This window comes from Diospyros lotus, chromosome 3, assembly GCF_014633365.1.
Source record: "Diospyros lotus cultivar Yz01 chromosome 3, ASM1463336v1, whole genome shotgun sequence".
NCBI lineage: Eukaryota > Viridiplantae > Streptophyta > Magnoliopsida > Ericales > Ebenaceae > Diospyros > Diospyros lotus.
In genome coordinates, this window is record NC_068340.1 from 8005692 (window position 1) to 8018938 (window position 13247).

Consider the following 13247-nt stretch of genomic DNA (forward strand, 5'->3'; position numbering starts at 1 on the left):
TTTATTGAATTCAAATGGGGGTACTTTCTTATTTACATTTATGTGTTAAAGTAAATAGAAGGTAAAATATAAATAAAAGAAAATATGGATATTTACTTAAACTAAAGAAAAGTAAATATATTATAACTTGTAATGTATACAATACATGCTGGAATCGAGAAGAGGGGAGGAATTGGATTGCCCAGGTTTTAATCAAGACTTAAGTTTCATGAGGCTCGCCTCTCGCCTCGGCGCCTCACCGTGCAACGCGAGGGCCTTGTTGAAATCGCCTTGCCTCGGCCCAAGCGAGGCACCAAACTAGTGCCTTGCACCTAGACGCGCCTTTAACAACTATGCCAGGGTAGCCCTTCCACAAAATCTATGGGAATTCCATCCCATGCATGCTCAAGTATTGCTAATGGCTGCAATAGGCTCGGGTAGGACACCTGTTCATGCTTGCAACATTGGCACCTTCTACAGGACAACACAAACTCCACCACCTCTTTCTTTTGCTTCGGGCAAAAAAACAATTATCTCACCTTATAATATGTAGCCCATATTCTTGAATAACGACCTAATGGGAAACAATGTAGCGTCTTTAGGATTCTTTCCTTTGATTCCTTATTGTCTCCTACCACTAGCCTCCCATTGAATCTGATCAACCCATTGGAGAGTGAATAACCTGAACTCTCAATCGGCTCAACAGTGAGTTGGGACATAAGTTCCTTCAACCACTTAGTTTGATCATAACACCCCGCTGTCTCCTTAACCCACTCAGGCACCACTGCAGTGATAGCTTGACAACTCCCCCTTTCCCTCCTAGATTGAGCATCTGTTACTACATTTGCCTTGCCCTTACGGTAGAGGATAGTGTAGTCCAACCCCATTAGTTTTGAAACCCCTTTCCTTCGCAAGTGAGTATGCAGTCTTTACTGAGACAAGAATTGTAAACTCTTGTGATCTGTTTTAATTACAAAGGGGCTGGCTTCAAGGTGGTGCCTCCATTTATGCATCGCTCCCAATACTGCAAGTAACTCTTTATCATAAACACTTAGCCCAAGGTGTTTTGGAGCTAAAGCCTGACTAATATAAGCTAGAGGTCTGCCTTCCTCCACAAGCATTGCTCCTATCCCACTATCACAAGCATCTGTCTCCACTATAAAAGTTTTGGAGAAATCTGGTAGTGCTGATATTGGGGCCTGTGTCATAGCCTTCTTTAGTGCCAAGAAGGCTACCTTCGCTTGAGGGTTCCAATGAAAGTTGTCTTTCTTGAGGAGTCATGTCAAAGGCTTACTAATGATACCATAATGTTGTATAAACTTCTTGTAATATCCTGTTAACCCCAAGAACCCTCTAAGTTCTTTCACCATGTGAGGTCTAGACCACTCCATTGTTGTGACCTAATACATTGTTGTGACCTTATTAGGGTTTGTTTTAACCCCTTCTCCTGAGATTACATGGCCCAAATATTTCACCTCCTTTTTAGCTAATGTACACTTTGGTAGCTTGACATACAATTGGTTAGATTTAAGGATCTCAAATGTGGTTCTAAGGTGGTTTAAATGTTGTTCAAAGTTGGGGTTATAGATAAGGATGTCATCAAAGAAGACTAATATGAATTTTCTCAAATAGGGGTTGAAGATTCGGTTCATTAGGGCTTGGAATGTAGTGGGGGCATTTGTGAGCCCAAAGGGCATGACAACAAACTCATAAAGCCCTTGATGTGTACGGAAGGCTGTTTTGGGTATATCAGAGGGTTTCATCCGAATTTGATGATATCTAGATTTTAGGTCCAATTTGGAGAAAATTTTAGCCCCGAATAAGTCATCTAACAATCATCAATGAGGGGTATAGGGAATTTGTTCTTGATGGTATTGGAGTTGAGTTAACGATAGTTAATACAAAATCTTCATATTCCATCCTTTTTCTTTACAAGTAAAATTGGGGAGGCAAATGGGCTTTGGCTAGGTTGGATTATAGAGGTGGATAGCATGTTTGAGACTTGTTTTTCTATCTCTATTTTTTGTATTGGTGAATATTTGTAGGCTCTAATATTTACTGGTGTGGGGCTTGAGGTGTATAGAGTGGTCTAAAGGTCTTTGGGGTGGTAGGGAATTGGGTTTAGCAAATAGGTCCTTAAATTTTGTAAAGAGTAAATGCAAGCTAGTTGTTCGAGGTTCCTTTCCTTCCACTCCCACTTGTACGCCCTCCCACTCCACGACTTGTATTGAATACGGCTGTTAAATTTGCCCCCCTTTATACTGTATTAGCTTTTGCAATTTCCTCCCATTAATCATTTTCCACTCCTGTTCCAAACTTCCCACCAGTGTTAACTTCCTGCCTTCCATCTCCACAGTCACTTCCAACTTATTAAAGTTGAATGTTGGACTGTCCGCATCTAATCAACCCCTATAACGATGTCACAACCCCCCAATTCTAGAATTCTTAACTCAGCTCTGAATTCTTGCCCTTGCGTTATCCATATGAAATCCACGCATTTGTAGTGGCTATACATTTTGTGGCCATTAGCCACCATCACTGATAGGGGAGAGGTGGCTGTTATCCTACACTTAAATTCAGTGGCAGTGGCTTCGTTTAACAAGTTGACTATCTATCAATACCATAAGTTTCTTCTTACTAGCTTGTCCCCTCACCTTGATGATCTTTCCCGTTGGGCCCCCTCTGAGTGCATGGAAAGAAATCTCTCCACCTTCATGCCTGTGTTCATCCTCAAGTGTATTCTCTGCCACTTCACCCTTTTCCTTTTCCTCTCCCTCTTTTATGCCATCTGCTTTGTCCTCATCCTCTCCTTCCATGTTCAAGAGTTGCCTCTTACACTGGTGGCCAGAGCTATATTTATCCCTGCATTGGTAGCACAAGCTCATCGACCTCTTTTGTTCCATGGTAGTGGACTTATTAGCAAGGGGGTTGGGGTTTCCTTTTGGCACTTCGGGAGCCAATCTGGCCACTAAGGCTCAGGAATTCCCTCCTGTGGGGTGGTTGCCAGAAGGGATTGGCTTGGGTAAGGTCTTGTTTCTTTTAGATAGCTTCCAACATTAGCTCCTACAACCTAGCTTTTTTACCGCTTGTCTCATTGTGGTCGACATCATCATCTTTACCATGGATCTCAACTCATCCCTTAGGCCACTAATAAAACTGGACACAAAATATTGATCTGTAAGGGAGGGTTGGGTATTCCACATTAAGGTCCATAATTCTTCAAATTTCTCCTGATATTTGGTAACTGATCCCTCCTGTCTAAGTTTGTTGAATTCCTCTATCACATCAATCATATCTCTCTCCCTAAAACGCTTACACAACTCCTCTGCAAAATCAATCCATCTTGCTTCCATTCCCCTAGATCTGGACCATCCTTGGAACCACGAATCGATTATATCATTCAGATAGGCTGTGGCCAGAGTAATCCTCTAATGTTCAGCTACATTATAAAATTGAAAAAAACAGTCACATTGGCGGATCCACCACCTAGGCTTGGATCTTCAAACAGAGATATCTCTAATCTCGGCATGGGCCCGTGATTAGTTACCTCGGCATGGGCTTGTGATTAGTTATAGGGGAAGATAATTCTCTTACCTGATCTCCTGGCTCCTCATAAGGTGAATTTACTGCCTCTACCATTCCCTGAGTTCTAGGGAGAATGCTTTGGCCAGCCATACCAGCATCAACTATTGATCGGGGGAGGGAATTTCAACGACAACTAGAATTGAGGAAGCGAAGACAGCATGTTGAATATGCTGTTGATCCTTTGTCCGTATTGCTCCATCGTTTCTCTATGCCTCTCTAATTCCCTTTGCATGCTTTCCTAAGAACCTGCCAATTCCTCACACATTTCGTCCTTGATTGCCCTCACATCTTCCCTGCTTTGAGAGATAGCTTCGTGAGTCTGTCATGCCAAACTACATTGCTTCCATCCTTTATTCTAATTGCTTCAATCTTGTTCCCTCCGCCATTCTGATCTATAATTCATGCACCGATTCAATATGCGGAGATCCACAATGCCACTCACACTAGTCACACTTCGTCGTTAATTGATCTTCTCTGCCTCTCCATAGCCAACGTCAACTCTACATTGGGAATCGTCGGCTTTGATACCAAAATGTCTAGTCTCTAAGGTTAGTCTTGGCAGATTAGAAATTATAGAACGTCTGGAAGAGAGAAAAGAGCTTTTGGGAGGGAGAATTTGAAAAGAGAGAGAATTCGAGAAGGAGAGAATTGAGAGGGAAACAGAATTAGGATGGAAAGAATTATGTTATTTCTTACATGAATTCCCATCCTCATACATCTTAGCCTTATATAGGCTCATCCCTTCGGCTAACGACCTCTTTGAGGGGTACAATTGGCAATGCAACACTAACTAATTCAGTTGGCATCAGCCAATACATCAAAAAATTTCAGAATTGCCCTTGGATCTTGACATATACTAATTGTTGCTAGCTTTCGGCACCAAAAAGGGCCGCCACTTTTTCAAAGTTACAGTTTCAAAATATTTCAACTAGCTAACTTCCTTCTAGAAGACTGACCCTTCATTTGCCCATTCCTTCTACCTAAGAATGTATTCCCCTTAGTTATTAGGTACATGAAAATTTCCCCCCCTTAAAAATTTTCTTGTCCTCAAGAAATGTAGAGAAGTTGGGTTGTTTGAGGAAATTGTTGGAGCAGGTCCGGCAAGTATTCCCATGTATTGTTATCCAGCTGCAGGGTTAACCATTGACTCCTTTTCCTCTTCTACTACTTCTTCTTCTCCTTCTAAACAAAGTAGTTGCTTTTTGCATTGATGCCCATGAGTGTATTTGTCTCCACAACGGAAACATAGCCCTGCCTGCCTCCTTTGTTCCATAGTCCTCCCTCCTTATGCTTAAGCCAGATTATTAGTGGATGTTGTTGTCAACCCCTTTGAGTCCGGGCTGAATTTGAGTGCCTCTTTTCCATATCCCTTGTTTCCTTGCTGGAAGGCCCCCCCATTTCCAGGTAATATTAGTTCCGATCTCTCCCTAGGAGGGAATTTGGGAGAGAGACTTACCTGGTTTTATCTTGCAAACTTTAGCATGAACTGCTGCATTTGTTTATTTTGTTCCCTCATCTGGCTTCCAATATCTTCCTTCAACCTTTCAGCTACACTGCCCAGCTTCTTTTCCACCCTTGATTCTATGGATCCCATTCGATTCTGCAGTTCTGCCATCGTTGCAGCCACCTGCTGCAATTGCAACTCCATTTGCTTCATTCTGGTGCCTTCTGCCATTGTAAGGGAAGATTCTTGCGAGATTTGTGGCCTAGGACTTGCTTTGATACCAAAATGTCAAATCCTTGAATCCGATGGGAAGTTCTTACTAAATTGGTGAGAATCCGGTTAAGAAATTAGAGGGAAATGAGAAGAATTCCAGAGGGGGAGAGAAGACATAGATACGAGGGAAATTTGAGAGAGAAGAGAGATTGAGAGGGAAATTAGAAGTTTTTGATTAATTTCTTTGATTCCTCCCACACTGAATGCAATCAGTAATTATATATTGATTGTAATTAGCTTTTGGCACCAAAAAGGGCCCCTACTTTTTCAAAGTTACAGCTTTCAAAATATTGCAACTATCTAACTTCCTTCTAGATAATGACCTTTCATCTGCCCATTCCTTCTACTCGAGAATGTATTCCCCTTAGTTATTGGGCACATGACAGATACTCACTGTGAATACTGTCTTCTATCATCATAACTGAAAAGGAAAAAAAAAACGATTTCCTTCACTTTGTATGACCTATTTTGTGAAATAGCATAGGCACCTTAACATTTTTGTCTAGTTTGTATATTTTTTAGTTCAAGTTATAGAAACAACTTCTTTAGAAGAAAAAAGGAAGTCTGAATCCAAAAAGACCATCTCCCAATTGTCGCAACGAAAGGAGTTGCTTGCCCTAGGGATGTCCTTTTCATATATTTTGTGGCGCAAACAATGTCAGTCATGCATCATATTTTCATAAAACTGTGTGTGTTTTCATTTATGTATGAGGTATTTTGAGACTCTGGGGGAAGTCTCTAAAAAGAGCCTTCACATGACCCATAACTATGTCACATGTTGAATCTATAGGAAATTGTTCGCCAAACCCCTTGGAGTGACCCCTGCATATGATCAACCTTGGCGGTATCATGTTAGTGAGGGAGACTGGCATCAGCTAAAGACCCTTGCCTAATGGGTTCACACCCCCATAGGCGGGCTGAAGAGAGGAGGAACATAGCTTTAAATAGAAAGCACAATGCAACCAACCTGACTTCCGACCAAGTCTGATAACCAATTTGGCTAACAAGTAAGCTGCGACACAGAGCTCCTTAGTCCGTCAGTGGCAATGAGGATTACTTTATGTTGGTAACCCTTCATCACCCAAGAGTCTTCCATGACTCTGCCACCTCACAGGTGTCATCCTGACCATTGGCTGGATGACTAATCCTAGCCTGCCTATTGTAATGTCCTTATTTGTTGAATGCCTATTTGCACCTCCCTCTACTAATGTTTTGATTACTTCCGTAACTGTTTCTATTTGTAATATCAGACCTTGGCCCTTTGATTTAGAAAGTTCCAGCAGTTCAATTTTCTCTTTATTGTGAATTATTACATGGAGTAACTATCAGATGGTGTGATGTTCACTGCAATTCTATTATTTATATGGGTGCCCTAACTCCCTATTTCATGAAGTTCCCTGGTGCAATTTTATTATTAACCATGATTCTTGCAAATTCATTACTCACATTTATTTTTATATTGTTACACATCATGTGAAAACTGATAAGTTTTTATGCCCATTTGAAGACATCTGGATGATGTTATACTCGTACATATATGAAAAATTCAAAGGTGATCAATCTATGTAACCAGAAAATGCTAACCCTCAAGCAATGTAAAATTGGTACTCTTATTCTAAAATAAGGTATAGTTTCACAGAAAATGAGAAATTTAACAATCTGACGCAATCCTAAAGTTTAGATTTATTTCCATAAATTTTTTTATTGGAGGGAAAAAGTTAAAAATAATTAGCCGAAATTTAGGAAGAATGGAGCTTTTGCAAGACAAATATGACAAAATTTTCATCATATTTTGAGAAATGTGTTTCTATATGATTAATTTGAAGAAAAAGATTTTTTTTTATTTAGTTTTATAACACTGCTGGTCATCACCTAAAAGTGATAGCTAAAGATAATTCTTAAGTTCATAGAACCAAGTGGTATACCTAAGTCTTCCAGAGTAAACTTACCGATGTGGGATTGAGTCATGAGAAGCTCCTTTTTTTTATTTCTTGGTGTCTTCTATAACCTAGAAATCCATATTTCAATTTGATTCAAAGAAATCCCAAATCGCTTTCATGTCCTATACCCACTCAATGGTGGTCTTTGATTAGTTTTGGCACCATTTATAACACCATGGGTCCTCTCCCAAAAGTACTAGTTAAAGTTAACTCTTAGGTTCATAGAACCAAGTAAATATACCCAAGGCTTCGCAATAAACTACTACTAATGTGGGATTTGGTTATGATAAGTTTATTGGATTCTAATTAATAGGAAATAATTGCTCTAGAATTTATTTTAGATTGTATTATTACTCTTGTATCAAATTCTAGCATGTGAACCACACCGCAACTTTATTTTATTCCACATACCAGAACGATTCACCAATCAGGAAATATGATGCAAGATCTTGGCCAGTATGCAATTCTTTAATATTTCAGATAGTTCAATGCAACTAACTCTGCACGTGCAAAATAATAGCTTTTGATCAGTTTTCAAGTTAGGATAAAGTAGTGCAGTTAGGGTTAACAGTCAAAACACAATACTCAAAACACCATAAAATAGGAAAGTTTGGAGCTCGTTTATATATAGATTTAAACATTATTTTTGAATACTTCCAAGTCTACTGCAAAAGAACATTCAGCAAGAAGAAAAGGTCAAATATTTCCAAGGCGTAAATTTGCTTCTTTTGTAAGCATGTCAATTTATGTCCACTTCATCCTGTAACTGGTAACAAATTGGCAGCCCTGAGATTGGTTGCTTGTTTTATGTTAGAATCATCATAAGTTGACCTGTCGAAATTTTTGCAGTGTTTTTTTTTTTGCCCTTTATCTGCTAGTGGACTGATAACCTTGTTAAGACAAGTTTGCTGCATTATTGGCCTCATTCGATGAGCTTGTAGTTTTTCATGATTGGCCTCGTTTGTTTTATTTTTTGAAATGACAAATTGTTCCAGATAAATTGTTCCAGATCTTTGACTTTACTAGTTTTCAAGTCTATGCACTAAAATATGTGCTCTGTTGTAGCTGGTTGCTGAAAGTGATATAAAGTCCTTTTTATGATATTACTCAGATTACTGGCAACCCTTGGTAGCAATTTTAAGGCTGCTCTTTTGTGACTGAGGTGCTCCTAGGTGCAAGGCGCAGCTGAGAGCTCCTCTGCATAGCTAAGGCACATGCCTGAGCCAGAGGCATACATCTTTTGCGCCCATGTCATAGTGTTTTTTTCTTTTTTAATTTTTGAAAGGTGTTAGCTTGGTTTTTCTTTGGAGAATATGTTTTTTCTGTAAATATGAAATCATAATGTAATAGATCAGAGAGAGGCGAGTCAGGTACTGGTTGCCAGAGGTCTGCTGGACTGCTGCTGTCCATGCTGCTGGCGCATGGGCCTACCTCCAGCAACCTGCTTTTCTTTGGCAGTGTCATTTGAGGCAGGCGAACCAGCTCCAGCTACTATTCTTTCATTTTTTGCTTTCCATTTGTGTTTTATTTCCTTGGTTTCTCTTTTTCTTCCATTTTCTTTTCCCAGTTTCATGTCTTTGTGTATTTTTCTGTTCTTTTGGCAATAAAGAGGCAGGTTCATATGCTGGTTTGCTGTTTTTCCCTAATGTTTTTTATTGTACCACCTGCAACCTCATTTTCTTTATTGTTTTTTTTTTGTTTGTAATTTTAGCTATTTCTGTTGTTTTTTCTCTGTTCTTTTGTTTCAATGATTTTTTTTTTTTATAATTTTTATGTAGAATAAAAGCTCAATTTGGCCTTGAACTTTTTGCGATTTGTCACTTTAGCCCCTGAACTATTTTTTGGCCCAAATGCATCCCTGTACTTTATGAATTGGTCCACTTTGACCCTTTTCCCCCTTTTTAACTTTTTTTGTCCGCTCATATATACTCATGTACTTTACGAACTAGGGCCAAAGTGGACCAATTCATAAAGTACATGGGTATATTTGAGCGGGAAGGGGGGTAAAGTGAAAATTGTGAAAGGTTCAGGGACCAAATTGGGCTTTTATACTCTAATGTAACAATAAAGCAACATGTTTTCTTTCTTTTAATTTTCTTATTTACTTTTTGTAACATTTGGGCTTGAATTAAATAATATTAGTTCTTATTATAGTAATATAGTGTTGGTTATTTGTTATTTATGATTTTATTAAGTTTTCATTTCTCTCTTTATTGGTATATATTGAAAATAATGATGTACCCCTCACACCCAAAAGTCAGATCCAAAAGGCTTACCCTTACCACTTGCACCTTGAGCTTCAAGCCCCGTTGTACCACTATCACTTTTTGATTACTGCATTTGAGTTATCCAGTGTATCTTTGAAATTTATTACAAATATGTGTTCAACCGTGTTTCCATATCCATCAAAAATTAATGAAAGAAATGGTAGTGACATGTTATGTCTTTTGTTCAATCAACTTAGTCAGAATTCCTGATTTGGTTGTGCTTCATTTTCCTTGTGCTCTAATATGAGTGTGCTTTTTAATTTTCCATCAGAGGAGAATTCTGAAAGTATTGCTACAACCCATCTTTGTCATAGCTTTGTGTTTAGTCTGATATGCATGCTAGTGATGGAAAACAAGAATTACAGGCTAAACCTACTAAGTTTTGTGAGGCATTTGTTATCATGCAAGTTTTGATAAGTACAAATTTCATAGGAGGCGTGGTTAGTACTGGATGAGAACACTTGGAACAGGTATCTTCTGCTTGATATTTTAATCTAAATTATATTTGATGTATCATGTGAGAAAAACACCTATATGATGCTCTTTTTTGGGAAGTGAATGGAATGAAATAAGATTTTTGTAAAAGAAGTAGATGAAGACCAAGAAAAAATTTGATGGAAAACTCTTAAGCTTGATACATGTTATAATGGCCTTACAGAAGATATAATAATAGATAGAGATGATTGCCAAGTTAGAATCTATGTAGCCAACTGCACCGGGTGAGATTAATGGATTATATGTTGTTTTATAGTTGATGTATTGTGTATAATTACTGGCCTATTATATTAGGTTTTACTATGTTCATTTGCTTATATTCATGAATTCATAGCGAATTGCTACAAGGTTTCCAAGTCTGCTTGAAATACCTTACCTTGAGGAAATCTGAATGGCATGGTTGCATTTAATGCAGATGGTGCTTTTTTGACCTTGATGAGAACTCTGTGGAAGACAATTATGGCGGTCTCGTAATGAAGGCTAGAAGGTGTGAAACTTTTAACATACTGGAACAGGTTCCACCTGCAAAGAAACCTCGAACAGAGCAAAATGGAGGAAGATTACCTGATGCCGCTAGTTCAAATGAAAACATGGAACAGCAGATCTGGAAAAATTTCCCTGAAGACCTCTTTGAAGCTGTCATTGCAAGACTTCCCGTTGCTGCATTCTTCCGCTTCCGCTCAGTTTGTAGGAAGTGGAATTCCTTGCTGACCTCACATAGTTTCTCTCAGATATGTGCGCAGGTTCCACAAACCCAGCCTTGGTTTTATGTCATGACTCGTGAAAATACGAATACTGGAGCCATGTATGACCCTTCTTTGAAAAAATGGCACCACCCTACCATGCCTACTCTGCCAACAAAGTTGATAGTCTTTCCAGTGGCTTCTGCTGGTGGTCTTGTCTGCTTTGTTGATATTAGGGATCGGAGTTTCTTTGTCTGCAATCCTCTTACTCAATCATTCAAGGAATTGCCAGCAAGGTCAGTCAGGGGCTGGTTTCCAGTTGCGGTAGGGATGACTCTGAACGGGGAATTGACAAGTGGAGGCTATAAGATCCTTTGGGTGGATTGTAATGGGGAGTATGAAGTTTATGACTCCATAGAGAACTCCTGGACTTGTCCCGGGAGCATGCCCTCTGCTGTGAAGCTTCCGTTGTCACTGAACTTTAGGACCCGGGCAGTATCCATTGGTCACACAATTTACTTCATGAGATTAGACCCTGATGGTATTGTGTCCTACAATACAGCTACGGGCGTCTGGATGCAGTTTGTGGTCCCTGCCCCCGTGCATCTGCGTGATCGTGCACTTGTAGAACGCAATGGGCAGATCATGCTTGTGGGGCTGCTGACAAAGAATGCTGCCACATGCGTATGCGTGTGGGAGCTGCAGAAGATGACTCTCTTGTGGAAGGAGGTTGACAGAATGCCAAACATATGGTGCTTGGAGTTTTATGGAAAGCACATTAGGATGACTTGCTTAGGTAACAAAGGTTTACTCATGTTGTCATTGAGATCAAGACAAGTGAACCAGCTGGTTACCTATGATCTATCGAGCAGGGAATGGCTGAAGGTTCCTGGGTGCATGCTGCCATGCGGGAAGAAGCGTCTGAATACTACATACGGCACTGCATTTCACCCGTGCCCAACAGCTTCGGCCTGATTTAGCAACATTGCTATATCAGATGCATGATGTCTCACATTTTGTGGGGTTTCACCCGCGGTGGCTGCAAGCTTTTCGCCAGTACTTAAGGTTGCAGCCTGATTTGTCGGCGTTAATATAAGTTAATGATCTTAGGGGGGAACTATGATGATGTTATTTCTCTTTATGCGGGCATTTAAGTTTGAATTAAGCAGACCGGAAAAAAAAAAAAAAAAGAAATGCTTGTTGTTTCAATGGGGATGAGAATGGGACATGAGCCAGCAGCTTTGATGAAAATAATAATCCTTGTTAAAGAACTTCTCTCCTTGTTTACTGAGATGCCAGCCCGAGAGCTGCTGTATGTATGGGTCAGCTTTCGAACCCCACTGCCCAAATTGGGGGTTACCTAACAGGAGGCTTTCTCGTTGCAAGAGAAGTCGTTACTCAGAAAGAACCTCACGTACTAGATAGAGCTGACAGGATGCATGCTTCGTATTACAACCTGACCTAAAATGGTTTTAAAAGGCGGCATGCGTACTGGGGACCGGCCGAAAAGCGCTTCTTAATCTTTTCATCTCGGCCCATTATTATATATAATATTAGAAGCCTCTTACTTACTTAGATTTGTGGTGAGATTTTGAGTTTGGAATTTGGTTGCATATGAAAGGATTGTCACTGCTACTATTTGACTAAGGGTTTAATTACGGATCAATCAATGTTTTCACGTATTTGGAGAATCTGCTATGTGAATTACGACACATTTTATGATAGAAAAAAAAAAAATGTATAATCATGGGGCTGCATTGGTAAACAGAGAGATTCAAGCAGCTGTGTATATGGTATGGATGGCTACCGCTTAGGTTGGTTATAATATTATCCATCATCTATTCACAATTCAAGTATGTGAGAACTAAACTAGATATGACCTAATTGAATTTAAATCTAAACCAAATTCATATAATTTAATTTTGAACTCGTTAGAAGAGCTGTTAATAAGTAATTCAGATCTAAACTACTACTACTACTAGCTTATTCATCGTGTTTTTGTGTTCGTTTCCTTTCCTCTCCCCCTCTCTCTCTCTCCCACCCATTTTTTGTTTCCAAAAGAAAAAGAGCCGCCCCCAACAACATAGCCACCATTTTTGTTTCTAAGTCTTATTCGTCAAACCCTTGTGTTATCGGGGCTTTAGAGATCATTGAGGTACAATCTGAATCTGCTACAACTACTAGTACGGGTGTCCATGGAGCTCTCATTGATTTGGATTTTACATTGGCTTCAAATAAAATAGATTTTTATTAGATTTATAAAATTGAATCAGGAATTGATAAATCAATTCTTATATAGGGTTGAAGTGAACTGAATCAACCAAATAAGAGTTGAGTTGGTTCGTATTGGTCCTGCATTCCAATTATACATAATAATTTATTCATATCAAACTCTTGTTATATCAATGCTCACCAAATAATTTGCACATAAAGTATACTACACAACTGTTAGTAATTTGCTTTCAATAGCGATAGGGATCTCTCAACAAATAACTAATAAATTTATAATCTCAAATAACATTAAATTTTTATGTATTTATATTATATATTTTTATTATATTTGTGTATATAAGTTAATTTT

The 13247-nt window shown here is 39.1% G+C and overlaps 1 protein-coding gene across 2 annotated transcripts in view; it reads left to right on the forward strand.

Annotated features, from left to right (window-relative positions):
- Positions 1 to 11937, forward strand: part of LOC127797409 (F-box only protein 6) — a 35161-nt gene extending 23224 nt beyond the window's left edge. The window contains exons 2-3 of one of the 2 annotated variants that reach the window (XM_052330275.1): positions 6072 to 6288; positions 10399 to 11937. In XM_052330275.1, coding sequence (XP_052186235.1) covers positions 10457 to 11641 — 1185 coding nt within the window. In that variant the 5' untranslated portion in view covers positions 6072 to 6288; positions 10399 to 10456 and the 3' untranslated portion in view covers positions 11642 to 11937. The remainder of the gene's footprint in view (positions 1 to 6071; positions 6289 to 10398) is intronic. The other variant, XM_052330274.1, reaches the window with a different exon arrangement.
- Positions 11938 to 13247: the final 1310 nt, after the last annotated feature.